The following is a 21,996-nucleotide window of genomic DNA, read 5'->3' on the forward strand; positions in this document are numbered from 1 at the left end:
GTCCTTTGCCATTTTAACTAGGTGTCCATCTTATTAATTTATAAAAGTTCCTATCATAATCATGGAAAATATTTTCCCTATTGTTGTCTTGACTTCCATATGTTCTTCACCTACAGTTTAAAATTTTTTACTGTGGTCCAATTCTTAGGCATTTTTTCTGAGTTCTTCCAGTTCATCAAACTCAAAAAATGCATACGTGTGTTATGTTTTCAACTATATAAAAACCATATGTAACTATATATAAAATTTGGTAAATGTTTAAAATTTTATGTTTCAAAGAGTAGCACCTCCTCTTAAAAAATATCTTGTGCTAATCTTGAATATGAATCATTTAAAAAATGGGGTTAGCTTGTGTTTTTTTTTATTTTTGATGAACCAGCCTTCATGAAAACATATAGGGGTTTGTGGAACACAGGCTGAAAATTTGTGCTTTAATCAATATATATTAGTAGGTCAATATATATAAGATATCAGTCATGAGATGAAAGTCTAATTTTATTTTTCACCAAAGAGTTAAATAATTTTCTCAGCACAATTTCCTGAATAATCCTTCTGTTCGTAAGTCTTTATCATAAGTATTTAAGCATATTTACTTAATGTTATATATACATATGTAATCCATACACTGATTTATTTGAGTTATTCAGTAACTGAGCATTCTGAACATTTTTTAAAATGTATGATCAAGTTCTCAACATTTTAATTTCAATATATCATTTATTATATATTAGGGTAATATCATTAATCTTTCTTATAATTATCTCTGCTCTTTTCCAATGTTTCTTTTTCTTAAAAGACTTTATAATATTTTTTAATTTCAGAGCTCATTGGGATTTTGATCAGATTTGAAATAAATCTATGAATTAAGGAACATTCCCTCTGAAAAAATTATAAGACTTCTCTATTCAAGTCCTCTTTTATTTACAATTAAATGTTTTGCTTTTCATTATTTTCATTCTACATTTTTGCTATTTGTTCCTATTTAAGAAATTTTAGTATTAAAAACTCTTTTTTGCACCCACTGTATTTTCTGATTATTGCAAGTATTTAGGAAACTGTTGGTTTTTATATTTTTATCCACCTTAATGGGTTTAGTTTGTTTATTTTTAAATTAACTTTTAAAAACATATTTGGGATACCTTTATGTTTGCCAAATATTTGTGTATTCTTTTAAATCAATAAAATTAATAGCTCAGTATTGAGCAACTGATCAGTTGAAAATTGATCAGTATTTTGCTTTAATCTTTTCTGTTGTAGAGCATATAGGTAAAATTCTAACTCAGTCTAGGGTTTTCAGACTCTTAAAGGGGAGATTTAACTTATTTTGATAAATTTGATTTGCTTTCATCTTGATCCATATTCTCTAATTTTTTAGATCATCTTGTTTTTTTCTGTCTTTTGCTATAGGGGCTGAATATTCTTTATTTTTATCTTCTGTTTTGAAAGAAATATGTGCTTTTGTTAGTAGTTAGTTGTAATTTCTAACTTTGTAAAAAAAAATTAAGACCTTTATTTCTAGAACTGTTAAAGTCAGGAACAAAATGTAATGAATCCATGCTATTTAAGATCAGAAATGTAGCACACTTTCTTTTGCTGTCCTTCCCTCATTTAGTTGCCGGATTTAACAAATAAAAACACAAAATGCTGTTAAATTCAAATTTCATATAAACAAATAATTTCTTAGTATAAGTTCCATGCAATATTTGGGACATGCTTAATACTAAAAAATTATAATTGTATATCTGAAATTCAAATTTAACTGAGTGTCTGAAAACTCTATTTTCCTACTCAGACTTTAACATATAATCTGTTTTTATACTCAGCATTTGTATATTATTTTCTTGCACAACTATTTAAAATTTTTAAAGCTTTGTAAACAAATTAATTATTCCAGACTTAACTGCATGTTTAACTGATTTTAGTGTTTGTCACCAGTTTTTTTATACTGTGACTTCCACATTCTTGAGCTCTCTTTAAGAAAGGTACACATATGATGTATTTTGTTTTCTTATCTAATTTGTCACCTACACATGTAAAGGACAATTCAGCTGATTAAAAAAAAACTATAGGCAATAGAAGAGATTTTCAATCTCACAATTCTGAAGATGTTATTCTGTTGTCTTTTGACATGTACTGTTGCAGAGGTCTTTATCCATTCTCCCTCTTTGGTTTTGAGAATAACCAGAATTTTCACACACCTACAAAGAGAAACTAAATCATACTTCTTGTTACTTGGTGTCTGAACCTATGAACAAGTGTGGAAAACCGGGGAGGGGAATGGGTGAGTGTATTATGGTGACCTCAGAGTGCAGCACTTCTGTGACAAAAGGACGGTTCTTGAGTTTTCTGGTTGGCAGAAATAACATCTCTAAGATAATCCTATCTTGGATAACAGGTCATACAATGTTTTCCTGTCTTTTGTCATGAGCAACTGAAATCTACTGGCCCTGTAAGTTACTTCTTCCACAGTTGAGCATCAGGTTGTCTACCAGTTTGAATTTCAAGTTTTGTGTTTTCATTTTTTTCTATAGCTTCCTAGGGACTTTACAGGGGAGTCAAGATGCTGTTTCATTGGTAGCTAACCAATTTCAATTCAAACCAAAATATAGTAAATGTTTGGAAGTCAGTGGAAATACAAAGTTGAACATACAGTATAATTGCATACACATAAAAATGTACAGGAAAAAAGACCAGAATGAAATAGGATGAAAAGTTTTCTTCTTGACTTAATTTTTTTTAGTGACTACGTATAATATTTATAATAGAAAAATACTTTAATTTAAAATATTAGGCCCTCCTCTTGAAGCAAATGATTCCTAGTATGAATTAGGGCAAAACATAAATATTGCTTGAGATTATTTGGGTTATTTATAGAATTTCCTTCCCATCAGCATTTACTGGGCTTAAGGTGAAGCTTTGATTAAAGCTGTTAACTAAATGAACAGAATTATAAGGTTTCTCTTCTGCGATTACTGTGAAGATGTGAATTCTGATCAAATCCCTTATAATACTCATGGCATTTATGAGTTTTCTCTCCTGTGTGGACTCTTTGATGAATTCGAAGAGCTGAGCTATGGCTGAAACCCTTACCACACTTAGCACATTGGTAAGGCTTCTCTCCGGTGTGGACCCTCTGATGAATGTGAAGGTTAGAGCTGTGACTAAAGCCTTTTCCACAGTCATCACATTTATAGGGTTTTTCTCCTGTATGGACTCTCTGATGAATGAGGAGATGTGAACGCTGACTGAATCCCTTACCACACTGTTCACATTTATAGGGTTTCTCTCCAGTATGTACTCTCTGATGAGTGTGGAGTTTGGAACTCTTGCTGAAGCCCTTCCCACACTCATGACACGTATAGGGTTTCTCCCCAGTATGGACCCTCTGGTGAATGCGAAGATCTGAGCTGTGACTGAAGTCCTTCCCACAGTGCTCACATTTATAAGGCTTCTCTCCTGTATGCACTCTCTGATGAATCTGAAGATTTGAGCGCTGGGTAAAGCCTTTCCCACAATCGTCACATTTATAGGACTTTTCTCCCGTGTGGACTAACTGATGAATTCGAAGATTTGAGCTCTGACTGAAGCCCTTACCACACTCATCACACTTATATGGCTTCTCTCCGGTGTGGACTCTCTGATGAACATGAAGTACTGAACTCCGACTAAAACTCTTACCACACTGACCACACTTAAAAGGCTTCTCTCCAATGTGAAGTCTCTGGTGAATGTGAAATAATGAGTTTCTACTGAGGTCCTTGTCACACTGCAGTCTATAGCATTTCTCTTCAGCGTGGACTCTTTGATGATGGTGAAGACTAGGGAACTGACTGAAGCTCTTACCACGCACATTATATATATAAGGCACCTCCCCTGGGTAGACTGTCTGATGAAAGCGAACACCTAAGCTCTGGCTAAGGTTACTGGTAGCTTCTTCACATCTGTACAGCTTGCTACCCATGTGGATTCTTGGATTTCTGTATAGGTCTGACCTCTGGGGGAAGCACACTGTGCTGATGGAGCATTGATAGAACTTTTCTCCAAGTTGGTTTCTCTTGTGGAGAACACATGGTGAGTTCCAAAAATACATTTCTTTACATTTATCACATCCACAGTATTTCTCTTCTATAGAGCCATTTAGCAGGTCATTTTGGCATATCTCCCCAGCATACTCTGGAAGGTCTTCCACTATTGGGAGGTAAGAATGCTGACCTATGAACTTCTGTTCTTTTTCCATACAGAGATTTTTCCTGGATATGTCAACATGGCATCTACTTTGAAGACCACGTGAATCACCCACATAGATTCCTCTACCATCGTCTTCAGTGTGTTTTGTTTCTAAGGACTGACCAGGTATAAACTTTGTATATTTTAAGTTCCTGGGACCTTTGCCTTCAGAATTCAGTTCATGGTTGCCATACTCTGGTACTTGTGTGGAGAGTAGTGACCATTCCTGATGGTGGGAAAGGTGTTGCTGCTTTAGGTCTTTGGAATCTCTACCTTGAACACTTTCCTCATGGTTTCGATTCTCATATATCTGGGTGCTGGCATTCCTCCAGCCATGCCAGCAAGAAAGATTGTCATGTGTTAAATATCTGAATCTTTTTTCTTGGGGTTTGTACCTCTCTCTCCAGTTTCCTAGAAAAATAAGCAGATAATCCAGTGGTAAAATGAAAGCTGTGTTTAAAAAATCTGCAACAACCTTTAGAATCACAGGAATATATATGTGTGTGCAAGAGGGGAAGAAGGTTGTGACTTAGGCTGCTCCATATTTGGGTGTGAAATCCATTTGTTTGTTTATAGATGTATTCATTCACTCACTTATTCATTCAAAAGACATATCTTGAGCATTTATTACCACGTACTGTTAGAAATAAAAGAGAAAGCTTTCAGGGAAATAGTCTTAAAGACTAATATTTAATTAGATTATTCTATTTGGGGCATTATTATGAGAAAAAATACGGTTTCTGTTTTTTTGTTCTAGAATAGTGTGGTAGGTTGTACAAACAACTCTTTACTTTTTCTACATCTTTGGGTGTTTTCTTTCCACACCAACTCTACGCTTGGTTATGTAAAATGCTTTTGTCACTGAGACAAAAGTGATACAAGGAGAGACTTGAAAAGTGCTTATGCATTGGGGTTTGGCCTTTCTTGATGGTTTTGAGAGTCCTGTGACCACCACCTTGTAAATGGGCCTGGACTAGCCTCCTTGAAGAGAGACATATGGTCAACATATGCCCGTTATAACACATACTGACCAACTGCCAGACATGTGAGTCAGGCTGTCCAGCCTTATCTTAGACCATCCAGCCCCAATCAAGTCACTCCATGATAGGAGATCCATCTAACCAACCAGAATCATGAAAAATAATAAGGTTTATTTTAAGTCACTAAGTTAGGGGTAGTTTGTATATTATACAGAAAGAGCTAACTTGCACAAATAGTACATGGAGAAAAAATTTAATACTAAACAAAATTATGTGTGAAAATCTGTGCTTTAAGTGTAATCTGGAAAATAAGTAAGAATAATAATCACAAATACCTATTAATTACATAGCTTAGGTTGTTTGGAAGATATCTTTGTCATCTATTTGTCATGTGATTTAAGACCCATTTTTTAGAATAATTTCTTCCACCTCAATATAACACCCAGATAAATAACCAGAATACTCAATAAAACTGGTCCCCGAAGAGACTAACCCTATTTCCTAATAGCTGGGTAACTTTACCTACTGACATGACATTTGTGTAGTTCTCCCACATGACCTCTCTGTAGAGCTTTTTTTGAGAAGAATCCAGGAATCTCCATTCCTCCCAAGTAAAAATAACAGTCACATCTTCAAATGTTACTGCCATCTGCTCAAAGATCAGGCTTTCCAGAAAGAAGAAATCTAAGTGGGAAGATGGACAAAGAAAAAGACATCAGCAAGTAACAGAAGTGACAAACCAAAAAGAGAAAGAACTCCAATAATGAAGAAAATCAAGAAACGCAAGAGGAGACACAATAATACAGATCAAGTCGTTAAATAATGTATCCAAATCATTGAACACCATCACCACCATCATAAGAGACACTTATATAAGCATTTGTCTGCTAACCACTGGGCTAAGTACTTCATGTACATTGCACGTAATCCTCAGAGCAATCCTAAATTGTAGATACTACTATCCCCATTTTACAGCTAGAGCCACTTTGTTTTTTCCAAAGTGTACATACTTTGGACCAAAACTGTTTGCCAACTGTACCAGTATAGCTTCATGTTGCTTATATTATTGCTTCATGATTGATCATCTTAGATATTATCTATTTACTTCCTACTATGAAATGAGGAATCAGACGCGACCACCCGTACCTCCACTCCTCATAATCATGTAGCATTATCACTAATTTTCTGGTTAAATCAGTAAGTAGTGCTTATATGATTTTGAATATGATTATATACTGTTTGGGAGAATTACTTGTTTAATTTTTACTTAATAAATTTACTGTCCTCAAAGTCTTATTAGTTTGAAAGGCTCTATATAATCTATTTTATGTAGTGTCTCATCCCCTCACCCACTCCTTTTATCTTGGATATGTCCATCTTCCTGCTCAAGTTCGGGCTGGCTACTCTTTAGTGCTCCATTTTCAAGATCATATGACTCTTCCTCTTTTGTGATTCACTCCATTAATTGGGAGGCACATAACCAAGTGAGTTCAGTCAGGCCTATGAATGCTAGGCCTGTGGCCACCGAAAAGGGCAAAGGTGAGAAACTGGTGACGTTTTCTTTAAAGGAGAATCTCCAAGCATGTGTACTAGGAAGAATTCCCAAGAATCATATGAATCACTTGAATCATATGAATCACTCTCTGCCTGAAGTCTTTATTACTATCCTTCACAAATGGCTGGGTATAGAATTCTAGAGTGAAAAGAATTTTTCTCAGAACTGCTTCACTGTTTATAAGCTTTCAGTGTTGCTAAGAGTGATTTAAAAAAAACTGTAATTCCTTTGTAGGCAACTTTTTCTTTCCCCTTGGGAAATATTTTAGGATCTTCTTTTTTGTCTGGCCCTCTGCCCCAGATGGTATGGATGTGAGCCTCTCTGAAGTTCACAGGGCTCATCAGTTCCTTTCTTGTCTGTACTGTCCTAGGGAGTATTCTGGGATGTAATGTCTTTAGCCCTGTGTGGCTCTTACCACTCCTCCTCTTGTTGCCTTCCAAGTTTGTGTTGCAATTTCTCATTTGCTGATGGCTCTTCAACTTCACCACTGTAAGTTCATAAATTTCTTAGTTTTTTATTATTATGCAGTTTTAGAGAAAAAGAAGAGATAAATGCATGTATTCTAACTACCTAAAAACAATTCTTTTAGTGGAAATAACATCATAAGTTGGTTAGGTGACAAATTCATTTTATTTCTTTGATGACACATTCTCAACTGTAAAGTTCAATTTATAATACTCAGTAAATACCAAGAATAAAATAGATACTTTTAAGGAATTTACAATAAAATGTAAGGAAACTAGACTATCATCATCATCATCATCATATCATTATAATCATCGCAGCAGCTAAATACTATCTAGCAGTTATATGAAGAAGGTTATGTTATCTCATTTATCATTACAACAATCCAGTAAGGTATTATTATCAACATTCCTCTTCATTGAAGGAATGAGGAAATTAACATTTAGCAAGATTAAGTACAAGGTCATGTAGTTACAAAGTGGTGGTTTTTAAACCCAGGCATGCCTACTAAGTGAAAGTGAGAGAAGTTTTAAAAACAACTTGAAGTTTTGTAAATCAGTATTTCCAAGTACAGCTATATTGTGTTAAAGTAGAAAGGCAAAAGGAAGATATACTGAAATATTCAAGGATTTAAAATATACCACCCAAGTACTGTTTTCCAAATAAAGTAAATGAAAATCCATGCCTAAAAAAATGAAACATTAATCACAAATCAGAATTCAAGAATGAGAAAATTCAGTGCTGTTTATTTTTAAATGCTTATAAAATAAATGTTAAAAAATTTTAAAGGCAGTAAGTCTACTTTAACACAAACAAATGAGTATATAAATAAGAAACCTGGGATCCTCAGAAGATGAAAAACTGGTGTCATTGTGATAAATGAATTCACTGGTCCTTCATTTTGTAAAATGTACAGTAAACAAAACCCAGTCTGTTGTTATTGGCTTTGTTATTTTAACAAAGATTTAAGAATTTATTTAAAAGCTATACTAGAGGGGAGGGTATAGCTCTAGTGGTAGAGTGCATGCTTAGCATGCACGAGGTCCTGGATTTGATCCCAGGTATGTCCTCTGAAAAATAAATAAATAAGTAAACCTAGTTACCTAGCCCCCCCAAAATAAATTAAAAATATACTAGAGATTAAGAGTCTATTTTCTTTTACTGAAAATAAGTTTATAAAAATTATAACAATGCTGAAGTAATACAAATAAAAATTGAAAGCCAACCCTCCCCAAATAACTTAAAAATAACGACTATAGTTTTCACTGTATCCTTTCTGATGCTTTTCATACATACATAGCCTGCTAATGTTTTTTTGTAACAAAGACATGATCATTCTGCAGTTTGCTTTTTTCATATACCATGTAGTGTACAACTTCCCATTGTAGTACTTATAGACCTATCTTATTTGTGGTGATTTTAAAATATGCCCACAAATTATTTGGTACCCTTCCCTTCAAAAAGTAGAGCCTAATTCCCCACCCCTTGAATGTGAGCCGATGATGAATAGGAGAAAAAGCAAAAGGGGAAGCAATGGTGTGCAACTTTCGAGACTAGCTCATAAAAGATTCCTCCTTGCTCTTTTTGTCAGATCAGTCACTCTGGGAGAAGCTACCTCTCATGTTGTGAGAATACTTAGGCAGTCCTGTGGAGAGGCCCATGTGGTGAGGAACTGAGGCCATCTGTCCTCAATGAGAAATGAGGCATCTGCCAATAGTCATGTGAGTAACTTAGCATCTTAGCAATGGATCCTCCAGCCCCAGTGAAGCCTTCCAGTGACAAAGGCCTGCTGACAGCTTGACTGCAACCTCATGAGAAGCCCTGAGCCAGAACCACACTGCTATGTTGCTCCAGATTCCTGACCCTTAGAAACTGAGTGAGATAACAAATGTTTGTTAATTTAAGCTGCTAAGTATAATTTATTATGCAGCAATAGACTAATATATTGTAAATGTTGCATGGCATTTCACTTTATGATGTTCCAGGATTTAACTGTTTCCAAACTGATGCACATTATTTCTAGTTTTCTGGCTATCACAATAGAGCAGTGATCAATTCTCTCTATATCACTGAACAACACTCACTTGTAATAACATATCTAGATGATACATTTCCAGAATTAGAACCTTTAGGCATGTGCATTTCAGTTTACTAAAAAACACTATAAAACTTCCCTTGAAAATATTTTTTAAAATCTGTTGCAAATGATTTCCCCCACTAGAAAAGTTAAAAGCAGGACACCTACATTCAAAATTAGTAGGTACAAAATGCCTAGAGATGGAAAAAGAAGGAAATTACATAAAGAATAAATTAAGATGGCAACTAAATTTATTAATAGACAAAAGGATATTAAAACAGTTTTAAAGTATACAGGCATACTGCTTAGAAGAGACACACTGAACTACTGAATTCTAAAAGACTAAAATTAAAAGATAGGCTAATCTATAACAAAAATGTGGACAAAAATGAAGTCGCTTTTGCATTATTAATATTACATAAGGTAAAATGAAAGGAAACAGTATTATACTAGATTAGCAGAGTGATTTTATGAGAAATGAAATTATAGCCCTTTGTGTACCACCAACCAGAACTGATTAAGCTTCTGTCATAATTGCTACAAGACTTTGCATCATCAACAGAGTATGGAAAATTTCAAACATTCACAAGAGTAATAAAGAGGACAATATAGTGAGGTCCCATATAACCACTCAATAATTATCATTTATATATATAAATATATCAATATAATATTATTTTGTCAAACTTATTTCAATCCTCTGCTTCCCCCATTATTAATATTATTGTTATTATTATTTGCTGGAGTATTTGAAAGCAAATCCCAAGCCTAAATCATTTCACATATAATTATTTCAGAAATAGTTCAATATATATCTTTCACTAACTAATAGGGACTTTAAAAAACCTAACTGCTTAACAAAATTAATAGTACTTAATATCTAACATTCACTTCAAATTAATATTTGTTACAGCTGAATTGTCTGAATCAGGATCCAAAAAAGATCTACAACTTATATTTGGTTACTGTATGTTTCTTAAATCTCTCTTGTCTGTAACAGTATCCTTCTACCTTTTAATTTTTTTAATTTATCATGCCATTGATTTGTTAAAGAAACCCAGACATTTATTGTGTAGAAAACTGATTCTCAAAATTCATTAAGTATCAGAATCACCTGGAGAACTTGTTAAAACACAGTTTCCTGGGCCCCATCCCCAGAGACTCTGATTCATTAGGTCCTAGGTAGGACCCATGATTCATTTATAATAAGCTCTCATGTGATGCTAATGCTGCTGGACCAGGGACTGGACTTTGAATAGCACTTTTACAGAACATCCCACATCAATTATTTGGCTGTTTCCTTGTGGTGTTTTTACTTGTTCTTTATTCCATTCCTGTTACTTGGTCCTTTTATTCCCGAAGCCTCTGAAGACTAAAGTTCATTTTTTTTTCTGACAAGAATACCTGCTATATACTTCCTGTTATGGTACTTTAGGTTGCTAAATTTACTAAGCAGTGGGTTCAAGTGCTGTCAGTGCAGTCCTTCAATTCTAATGTTTCGATAAATCTTTCACTCAAAGTTTTAGCAGTAAATGATGACTATTTCTTAGATCTGTTATTTCATTAAGAATTGCAATTTGGTTTTCTAATTCTGCTATTCCTTGTGCATATATGAGCTGTAATCCTATAATGAAGAACTCCCCATCACAAATTTTCTGGTTACCCTGAAATGTTGTCCAATCAAAAAAGGATAAATGCTTGATTACTTCCAAAGTACCCCATTTAAAAAATCAATTTGCAGAGTAATGAGATGGGACAAAGTAACCACCAACTACAACTCATACGATTTGTATTATTTTGCTTTTCAGCATTTTTATGAATTCATTGATTTTTACATATTTGATGTGTTTTGATCAAATTTCAGTACTTTTTCTTTTAGATGTTCAACCCCCCCTTATCTTAGATTAGTGGGATTTCTTTCAGGCTGGATCTCGGCTCTTGTGACATGATCCCTTTCAGTGTTTGAGAACATCCTTACTTTACCACAACAAATGTCATAGGTTCAGTTTTGTTGCCTTTTCTATACTGACCAAGATTCACCATTTCTCCAGGGAGCTTGATAATTTCCCACTCTCTTCTCTTTCTATATAAATAAACCTCCCCCAGAACATTATGTAAACTTGACATCCCTCTTGTCTTCCTATCCATTAACACAGTTATCTTTCCAACTATTAAAGTCTTATTTAAAGTCCTTTTCAAGAAAGGTCTGTTAAAATAATTCTTTATGTATTTGAAATTTTGATTCATTCTTATTATTTTGTCAGGTTTTGCTATATACAAATTTGAAACTCATTCTTAACTATATATTAGTTCATGATTAATAAATCTAATTTTTGTGGCATTATTTTATGTAGGTCTCTTGCAAATAGCATAGAGCAAGACTTTGTTTTTCATCAAATCTGTATGGCTAACTTTTTTATAGGTAAGTTTTATCCATGTTCATTTACTGTGATTGCTAATATATTTGGACTTATTTCTAAAATCTTACTTATTATTTTTAAAAATTCTTCCTCCATCTTTTCCTGTCTTCTCTTTGAGTTTTATTTTTTATTGCCTCCTATTTTTTCCTCTATGATTTTGATTTCATACATAAAACTTCTGTTTTTTAATAGTTAACCTATATATGCTTTAAACATATACACTTACCTCTCTATATTTTTAACAAGTCATTTAAGAAGAGAAACAAATCCAAGAAAGGCTGCATAAGATATAATAAGGAAAGGTGATCAAGTACCTTAGTAAAGTGTATTGTGATCATAAAACAAATGAAAACAAATGAAATCAGATAAACAAAACCTGGAACAAAAAAAGAAAAGAAAAAGAGAGAGCGTATCTACACCTACCCTGAACTACGGCTGTTGACAATACAAACAGCTGATAAGGGAGGGATGGAGAAAAGGGACATGAGCATAGGCTAAAGTACTTGTCTTTGTAGAAAAACTTCTTAGATATTAATAAGTTTGAGAAGTCAATGGGCATAAATCAAAATTAACATGGGTTTCAAGTGAAGGGCAACCACCATAAGAACCAAAGTAGGATCTATAAAGAACAAAACAAAATAAAAACAGAAGACATCCTGTTTCAAAGAAAGAAAGTATATGATGGCAAAAATAGCAGTAATTATAATAAATGTAAAAATACATATTTTTTTCATGAACCCACAGTACTGTTACAGGATTGGCCATGTATTGGTCTATAATGCAGAATACATTCTCTAGCTACAATGTAATAAAATTAGGAACTATCAACAATGGAATTAAAAAACCTACACTTCTGGAATCCAAGTAACATATTAAATATCCCTTGGATTTAAAGGACAATATAATGATAATAAAGAAAAACTTGAATTGAATAATAATAATTACACATCAAAAATTTCAAGACTCAAATAAATAAATATTTAAAGGAAATAAGAATGGCTAGAGATAAAAAACCTAAGCATTCAACTCAGAAACTTAGAAAAGAGAAATCTTCACCCCCCCCCCAAAAAAGGGGCAGACTTCAAAAAAGAAGGATAAAGCTGAAAGTCAAAGATGTAACAAACAAATAGATGATTGAGAAAATGCATAAAGCCAAAAGATGCTTTTAAAAATTTATATGTCAGATCTCTGCAAGTCTGATTTTTTAAAAGTATGATTATAAACAAAACACAGGGATATACTTTTTCTCTAAAATTTATAAGTAGGGAAAAGAAGTCCACAAAGACATAGTTGGAATGCACTTTGGTGCAGCCATTGTGCAAAATAGTATGGAGATTCACAAAAAAACTAAAAATAGATTTGCCACATGATCCAGCCATCCCACTCCTGGGCATATATCCAGAGGGACACCTGCACCCCAATGTTCATAGCAGCACTATTTACAATAGCCAAGACTTGGAAACAACCTAAATGTCCATCGACAGATGACTGTATAAAGAAGTTGTGGTATTTTTATACAATGGAATACTACTCAGCCACAAAAAGTAATAAAATAATGCCATTTTCAGCAACATGGATGGCCCTGGAGAATGTCATTCTAAGTGAAGTAAGCCAGAAAGAGAAAGAAAAATACCATATGATATCAGTTATACATGGAATCTAAAAAAAAACACAAATGAACTTATATATAATGCAGAAACAGACTCACAAACATAGAAAACAAACTTACGGTTACCAGAGGGGGAGGGGGTGGGAAGGGATAAACTGGAAGTTCGAGATTTGCAGATACTGACTGATATATATAAAGTAGGTAAACAAGTTTATACTGTATAGCATAGGGAACTATATTTGATATCTAGTAGTAGCTTATGGTGAAAAAGAATATGAAAACAAATATATGTATACTCATGTATGATTGAAACATTGTGCTATACACGAGAAACTGACACAACATTGTAAACTGACTATACTTCAGAAAAAAAAAAAGACTTAGTTCAACCAAGCAGGAAGACTCGTCCTACCAGATAGTGACATATCACCAAACTACAGTAGTAAAATCAGAACAGCCCAGTGGAACAGAATTGAGGACTCAAAGACTAAGCAATATTCTTGTTTATATATGAAAACCTATTAACAAGAAAGGTGGCATTAAAAATCAAAGAGGAAAGAATGAATTATTTATACTAGATGGTGTTGTGAAACTGATTAAGTATATGAGAAAAAATAAAACTTGGCTCTAACATATTATATACATGGGAATACTAGATGGATTAAAAACTTGAATGTTAAAGGGAAAGTTACAGAGTTAGTGAAATAAAATGTTGGAATTGAAAAACATTTACCATTGCTAAATGAATCCAAAAGCCAGTTCTTCAGGGGGAAAATATTAACAATAAAATAGATTAATTCCCAACAAGCTACCAAAGGAGACAAAAAGGGATGAGCACAAATAGAAAAAAGTTAAAAATGAGATTAGGGAAATAGCAAAGATTAGTTGAATCTTGGGTAGGCACTTTCCACAATTCTTTAGAACATAAATCTGAAAATCTGAATGGGAAATATATTTTTTCCTAGAAAACCACTCAGTATGGCCCTGAGAAGAGGGAAAACAAACCTGAGCAGATCAGATATTGTGAAAGAAATTAGTCAAGTTATCAAAGAAATATGAAATATTATCTTCACACAACCCAAAAGTTTCCTCAGATGAAGTCTTTCAAATTTTCAAAGAACAGATTATTTGATTCTATTAAATTATTCCAAGGTATACAATAATTGTCAAAAATTTTAAGAAATTTAGGAAAACACTAAGACAGCAAATGTTAGAAAACTATAGCTCTATATTAGTAATGAATCTTGATAGAAACTTCAGAAATAAAGTAAAATATAAGGTTGATAAACTGCAGCAACACCTGTATTTATAATCTACTGATGCGTAACTAGTTACTTCAAAACTTAGTGGCTTAAAACAATAATTATTATCTTTCACGGTTTCTCTGGGTCAGAAATTCAGGGGTGGCTTGGCTGGGCAGTTCTGACTTGGATTTCTCATGGGATTGTTGTTGAGTTGCCATCTAAAAGCTTGACTGGGTTGGAGGATTCCCTTCTAGGGTGGCTCACTCACATGGCTGGCAGGTTGACTGTGATTGTTGATGGAAGGTCTCAGTTTCTTTTTAATTGGTCCTTTCATGTGGCCTGGGATGCCCCTCAACATGGTGACAAGTTTCTTGAGAAAGAGAGGCAAGCAAAACCTGCATCCTTTTTAATGAATTAGCCTGGGAAGTCACATATCATCACTTCCGCTGTGCTCCACTGCCTGAGGCAAACACATGCCCCAGCCAAATTTGACAGGAGGTGACACAATCCACCTATTGGTGGAAAGAGTGAAAGTCACATTGTAAGAAGAGCGTGAAGGATAGGGTAAATTATAGTTATGGCCATCTTTGGAAAATGCAGTCTACAGGGGGTAGGGTATAGCTCAGTAGTAGAGCACCTGCTTAGCGTGCATGAGGTCCTGGGTTCAATCCCCAGTAATTCCATTTTAATTAAATAAATAAATAAACCTAATTCTCTGCACCCAAAGAATTAAATTAATCTGCTACAATACCAAAGTATATTATAGCATGATGAACTAGTAGCTTATTCCAAAAGGTAAAGGAAGGTTCAAAGGGGAACTCTATTAAACTATAAGCCATCATAATAATGTCAAATAAGAAAAGCCATATAATTATTTTAATCAATGCCAAAAGTTACCTCTTAAAATTCACCACTGATCCTTTCTTTAAAACTACAAACAAAGCAAGTTAGCTACAGAAGAATAAAGAAATGCAAATATATCTCAAATCCAAAGGTAAAACATTAAAAGCATTCTCATTAAAATTGGAAACAAGGATACCACAAATTCACTATTTTAAAATCATTAATATGAAAGCACTTGCCAAAGCAAGCAGACAAAATTATTGTAGAGGGTCTGATTGTTTTTCTGGGAAAACCAACTGAAAATTATTAGCAATTATGAGGGAATTCATTGTCCCAGAAATTCCAGGACTAGGTTTGTACCATAGAGAAACTTACACATTTATACCAGAAGATATGTACAAGCGCATTTAGAGTATCACTGCTCACCAGCAAAAAAACTAGAAATAATCCGAAAAGCCCAACAACACTAAGTTGGATATATAAGCTGTTTTTCATACTGTGAAATAGTACACAGCAGTGAAAATAAACTGCATCTACATCAACATGGCTTCTTTGTAAAAATCTAACACTATGTTAAAGTAGCCATTCACAGAAGAATATATACAGTGGTTCCATTTATATAATGTTCAAAAATAGGCAAAACTAAACAGTTTTGCTTAGAAATGTAGACATAGGTAGTTAAAACTCAAAAAAAAAAAGGTAGGGAATACCAAACGCAACATTGAAGATAATAGTTTAATAGCCGTCTCTCTAGCAGAAGGAGGAATGAAGATGTGGGCTTATCAGGGGGCTTTTAAAAGTATTTGCTGGTCTACATGGTGGCTATCCATGTTGTTATTGTATTTTAAATTGTACATATATATTTTCATATATTTTTGCATGTATGTAGTATATCCCAATAAATGTTCAACTTAACATATAAAATCCAATTACATAGCTTAGAGTTCAGACATAGAAATAATAATTAAAAGTTATTTTTAAATGACATTTATAATTGCAATTAAAAAATATAAATTCCTAAAAATAAGTTTAACAAAACTACTTGGAACCTTTATAAAGACAATTTTAGAATTCTGAGGGATTGAAAAAAATAGGAAGATATTCTTCAATCTTAGGTGGGAGAAATAAATATAACTTTGTTCTTATTAAACTTATCAAAATTTTCAGTGGGCTCCCAATCAGAATACTAACAACTTGGGGGTGGGGGGCATGAACTGATTTTCAAGTGCTTTTGTGAGATAAAAGAAAATTAGGAAAAAGGAATAATGAGGGGAGACTAACCCAATGGCATATTAAAACTTTAATAAGGCCTCTATAATTTTAACACTGTGTGGTAGACACAGGGAAAAAGATGATTAATGGAAAAGACTAGAAATCTGGAAATGGACCCAACTATTATAGTGAATTCTAAACATGACAAAGGTGACATTAAACTTGTGGGGAAAAGATGGCTTATTTAATTAATGATACTGGGACAGCTGACTCACTATTTGGAAAAAAAATTTAAGCTAGATTCCATGCCTCAGTTCTTATGTCTTAGTGACTAGAAAGAGTTATACCAGATACGCATTATAGCTTAAATATTAACTAATATAATAGCAACCAATTATTAGTTTTATTTGTCAATCACTTACATGTATGAATTTATTTAATCTTTGCAATAACCCTATATAGTAGGTTTTATTTCTCCACTACATAGATGTGAATCTGGTTAAGGAACTCTAATTTATAGAACCAGAAAGTGGTAGAGACATGAAACAAGCTTAGATAGTGGGTCCAGGGCTTGTATTATGATATGCTATAGTAATAAAACATACTAACAGGCTAATATATCCAACATCTAAAAGTTACCATATGTAACTTTTACTTCCTTTTCTCCAAAATGAAAATCATCATCATATTATTCTGTGGAATGTTCCCAATATATGAGCTATTTCCTTCCTTTTCCTTATCCTCATTGAGTGAAAATGAAAGGGGAAATTCCTCTTCATTGTCCATTAAATGCACTACATATAAACGAATAAAATTAAATACATTCTTCTACCTGTCTAAGAATTGAGAAATGGACCCATGAAACAGGACAGCCCCAAAAGTGATCTGGGTGCATGAGGGCATGTGTGTGTTAATAATATAGTAATTTAGTATGTGAAAAGGTAGCACCACAGTCAGTGGAGAAAGCAGATGTTACTAGGAAAGTAAGTGGGAAGAAAAGAGAATGTTTTAAGTTCTCCCATCATTTCTCACACCTAAATAAATACCTGATAGGTTTAAGAGTTAAACTTATAAAATACGTGAAGCTATAAAAAATAATTGAGGAAAATAAAAGTAATTACATATTAGATTTGGGAATGGAGAAGAGCTTTCAAAGCATAAAACTATACATAAAAAGAAAAAGAAAAAAGATTTCACTTGAGGTAAATTCAAGTTATATCAACAAAGAAGTCCTTAAAAGTAAAAGGGAAATGATAAACTAAGAGAAATACTTACAAAATATAACAAATAGTTTATATATTTTATATACAAAGAGTACATTTTATCAAATGGAAACAAAAACTCAGTAGGAAAAAAAGTAATGTATGTTGAGTCAATTTATCAGAGAAGGAATGCAAATGACCAATACATATATGTTTAAAATAGTCGCTCTTAATAAAGACTGAAAGGATGCAATTCAAGGCTAAATTTTAAAAGTAATATTCAGTGCTGGTAAAGGTTCAACAACACAGGAACTTTCATCAAAAGGTTGTAGTAGTTAGTTCATGCATTATTTCTACAAAAGAGCTTAAGTTTTCAAAAGCCTAAAACATGTTTATATCCTTTGAATCTGTTATCCTATTTCCCAGAGCATATCTTGAGGAAATAGAGATACACTTAATAAGTTGTGTATAAGAATATTTATTATTAGTTGTTTATAATAGTAAAATATTGGGAAAAATTTAAGTTTTTTAAAAGGAAATTTAAATAAAGCATGGCACATACCTGGAATGAAAGACTATATAATCTTTAAAACTCATGCTACCAAAACATACTTGGATAAAAATTCACTGCATATGTTAAATGAAAAGAATTACACATATAACAGCCATTCATACATTCAACAAATATTAATTGAGTGCTTACTATCTGCCAGGCAGAGTTCTATATACCGGGAACATTCCCTACCCTAATGGAGCCTATTTGTCAAGATTCAAGTTTTTTTATATATACTAATTTCTCTATATTCATGTATCTTAAATTATGTTTGTATGTTTGTGTATGGATATGTATGCACACATACTAGTATTTGTACCGATTAGTGATTACATATGTATATTAAGTACTGGATAAAAGACTGTAAGTAAATACATCCAAATGTCAATAATGGCAGTGAACTCTGAGTGGTGCACAAGGATGAGTAATCGATTAAACATTACCAGCCCTCCACAATATGCCCTCACCTTATACATTCACACTTACACTCTACTGCAACTAGACCAGTTTCCTTATTTGTCCCCTCATATTCTGCCTGAGACTGACAATCTTCATATCTGGAATGATACCTTCCAATTTATAACAATTATTTAAATTTGAGTCCCTGTTCCTGTCTTTTGCTTAGAAGTGCTACTCATTGCAGCATTGTTTACTGTGTGATAACTTTAGAAATTCTTATTAACCTCAGGTGCCTTATTTCCCCAGGGTTAAGGAAAGACATTCTTTATCTCAGGCCATCAAAACCAGTTTGAATTATATAGTAGACTTGAATGACTGGCTGAATAAATGAGTAAATATTGGGAAAAGAAACTGGGTGGGAGGCAGGGCCTTGCTGCATAGGAGGCTTGAAAGCTTCCCAGCCCAGTGAGGAACATTTTCTATTTAGTCTGGCCCATCCATTCCCTTAGCTACTTCCACTACTCCCACTATCCATGGAGAATTCAGGGGCATTTTATAAGAGGAAAGACAATCCCACTCACCTGGGATCAGATTGTGAGGAAAATAATGAACATTCCTTCCTCCTCTATATTCCTTTTTTGGGGAAGGATGGAGTGTTGAAAAGGCTGAGCTGAGGGAAAAAGGAGGAGGCATGAAAGACACCATGATGTAAAATTCCCAGACTCACCACAATCCCCACATACTAACTGTACGTGATCCCTCAAGTCTCCTAGAAAGAGGTCAGAAGGAACCCAAGAACATTTCTGTTCCTTTTCAAGGGAGGAGAGCTATAAGAATTGGCACCCAAGATCTTATTTCTAACCGTTTAAAAAAAGTACAATTCTAGTTTGGGCATGAAAACCCAGAATCTGATTTCACAGTTTAGTCTCTCCAGGGATGCAGATACTTTCTACATAAATTAACCTCTCTGAGCCTCAAGGATTTCCTAGTTTATTATGAATAGCAAGAACAATAAAAAAATAATCGGAATAATAGCAGCACACTTAGTCTCCTCCTAAATGTATTTATCTTATTTTGTTCAATCAGTTAAGTAAAAAGATAATTCCACCACCCTCCCCTATTCTTACAACATAAATAAAAGTACAGAGTCTTAGCGAAGGATCCCAGATTTAGACTCCCAGGATCTGTTCATAGTCTCAACTTTATAACCAACAACTTGTAGAACTTAGAAAAAGACCAGACTCCTAGACCTCCCAGTGCCTCACTTTCCTCACCTGTAAAACGGGGGCATGAGCCTCTGCCGTCCAGGTCCTCCCTTGCTGATCACGGGTACCTGGGGAAAATGATAAACAGTTAAGAGCCTTCTTTCTCTAGAGAGAAAAATGATTCATGGTGTCCCAGGAGCAGGGCAGATTTGGGCTCCTCCTATGCAGCAAGGGCCTCCAGAATTCGTACATCTCAAGCCCCGGATTCAGACGTACAAACGGTTCTCGCGGAGCGGGACCCGCGCGGCCTCTGCTCCTGCAGCAAACACACGCCCGGCCCCCGCTGCGCATCCAGACGCCCGGCCCGAACTCCGCCCCAACACCTCCCGGCACCTAGCACTCCGGCCCCAGGGCGCAAGCCGCCTCTGCCTCTCCGTTCCCGTCCCTCACTCCGTTTTAACGTGGGGAGGGCGGCTGTGTAGGACCCCCCTAAGCTGGTATCTCCTTGATTTCTAAGGCGGAGCGGCCTCTCGGCCTCCTGGCTGTCCTTCTGCCACTCAATCTTCAGTCATAGCTCTCCCCGCCCATGTTCGCTTCTAGCTTGATGCTCCCGAGAGTCTGCCTCACTTACAGAGCCTCTGGGGAGGGACGGGGACCAGCCAAAATTCTCCGTCTAGACAAACAATGGCCGCAGCCCGCTAGTCAGAAACCGAAGCCCCAGGCCTTGGAGTAGACACTCGGGGCGTTCCCATGGAGACAGGAGGGGCGGGGCGGGAAAGAAGAGCGACGGAGGACGTGGCTCCTGATTGGCCAGAAGGATCGGGGCGCAGCCCAGACTTAAACCACCCGCGTTCCTGGAGGGAGGATGGTGCATCACTGCACTCTACCGAGGAGGTGCTGAGCCACCCAAGATACTAACGTTAATGGGACGATTATAGGTGTTTTTAGGGCCCCTGGAAGGGAGGCAGGGCTGGAGACTCAGGGAAACAGCTACCTTTGGGGGCGAGGGGTGGTTGCGCACATTGTCCCGCGCCCTCGGCTGAATAGGCACCTCACTAGTCCTGGTCGTTGAGTCGTCCCTACATTCGAAGTTGGAGCCACACATCCGCGAAGAGAGCTTTTCAAATTTCGTTTTATCATTGCGGAGGACCCGCTTCTCCTGCTAAGGCTCTGGCCGTGTCGGGCTTTCCTCCCGCCTCTCTTCCTGACAAGTCCTGGGCTTCTCTGCTACCATCAATTTCTCTCACCTGGATTATTATAATAGGCTCTTAACTGGTCCCTTGCTTTTGCTATTGCCACTCCAGTTCTCTTCATGAGGGTCCTGGATGATTCTTTCAAAGCATAATTGTGACTATTCGCTTTGCTCAAAACACTCAGTTGGCTCAGTAGTTTATTCCTAGTGAAAGCCGAAGTTCCTACAGTGATCTCTATGGCTCTATATGATGTTTCTCTCCTTTTCTTTTCATCTTTCCTACCTCTCCGACTCCATATTTCATTATTCTGTTCCCTCTCCCCCCTATTAGCCATTCTGGCTTAATTGTTTTTCCTTCAACTTGTCATGTTTGTTTCCACTTTAGTCCCTTTTTACATCCATAAGGTGTTGTGTTGATTGACTCATTCACTGTTGTAGGTGCTGGAGATGCAACGGTAAACTAAGTGGATAAAAATCTTTATCCATTATGGAGCCATTCTATTTGGTGGGACAGAGTTGCGATGGGGAAGGGCATCAATAGTCAATGAACAAAATTGTTTGTTGGGTGAGGAATTTAAGATGCAAAAAAGCCAGGATAATATAATTCCAACTTTGTAACTCAGTGTGTGTGTTTAGTATGTTATTGTGAGTATAATTATACAAGCATGGAGAAAAAAATACAAAATGATATATTCCAGTTAGTTGATGTGCTTAATGTGGTTTATTTATTGGGAAAGATTGATGTGAGTTAAGAGAGGGAGAAAATTGAGGGCTATAAGTCTCTCAAACTCTTAGTAAAAAGCAAATTCTACG

General features: G+C 35.1%; 1 protein-coding gene across 2 annotated transcripts; it reads right to left on the minus strand.

Annotated features, from left to right (window-relative positions):
* Nucleotides 1–482: 482 nt before the first annotated feature.
* ZNF214 (zinc finger protein 214) lies at nt 483–20,720 on the minus strand. 2 transcript variants are annotated; one of them, XM_072969410.1, is made up of 6 exons: nt 20,623–20,720; nt 20,061–20,119; nt 19,368–19,456; nt 7,178–7,249; nt 5,730–5,891; nt 483–4,638 (listed from the first exon to the last, which is right to left on the minus strand). In XM_072969410.1, the coding sequence occupies exons 2-6, from the start codon at nt 20,075–20,077 to the stop codon at nt 2,948–2,950; spliced, it is 2,031 nt and encodes a 676-aa protein (XP_072825511.1). In that variant the 5' UTR covers nt 20,078–20,119; nt 20,623–20,720; the 3' UTR covers nt 483–2,947. The 2 variants fall into 2 exon arrangements, with proteins under 2 accessions (XP_072825511.1, XP_072825512.1); XM_072969411.1 differs by lacking the exon at nt 7,178–7,249.
* Nucleotides 20,721–21,996: the final 1,276 nt, after the last annotated feature.

This window comes from Vicugna pacos, chromosome 10 (genome assembly GCF_048564905.1).
Source record: "Vicugna pacos chromosome 10, VicPac4, whole genome shotgun sequence".
Taxonomy (NCBI): Eukaryota; Metazoa; Chordata; class Mammalia; order Artiodactyla; family Camelidae; genus Vicugna; species Vicugna pacos.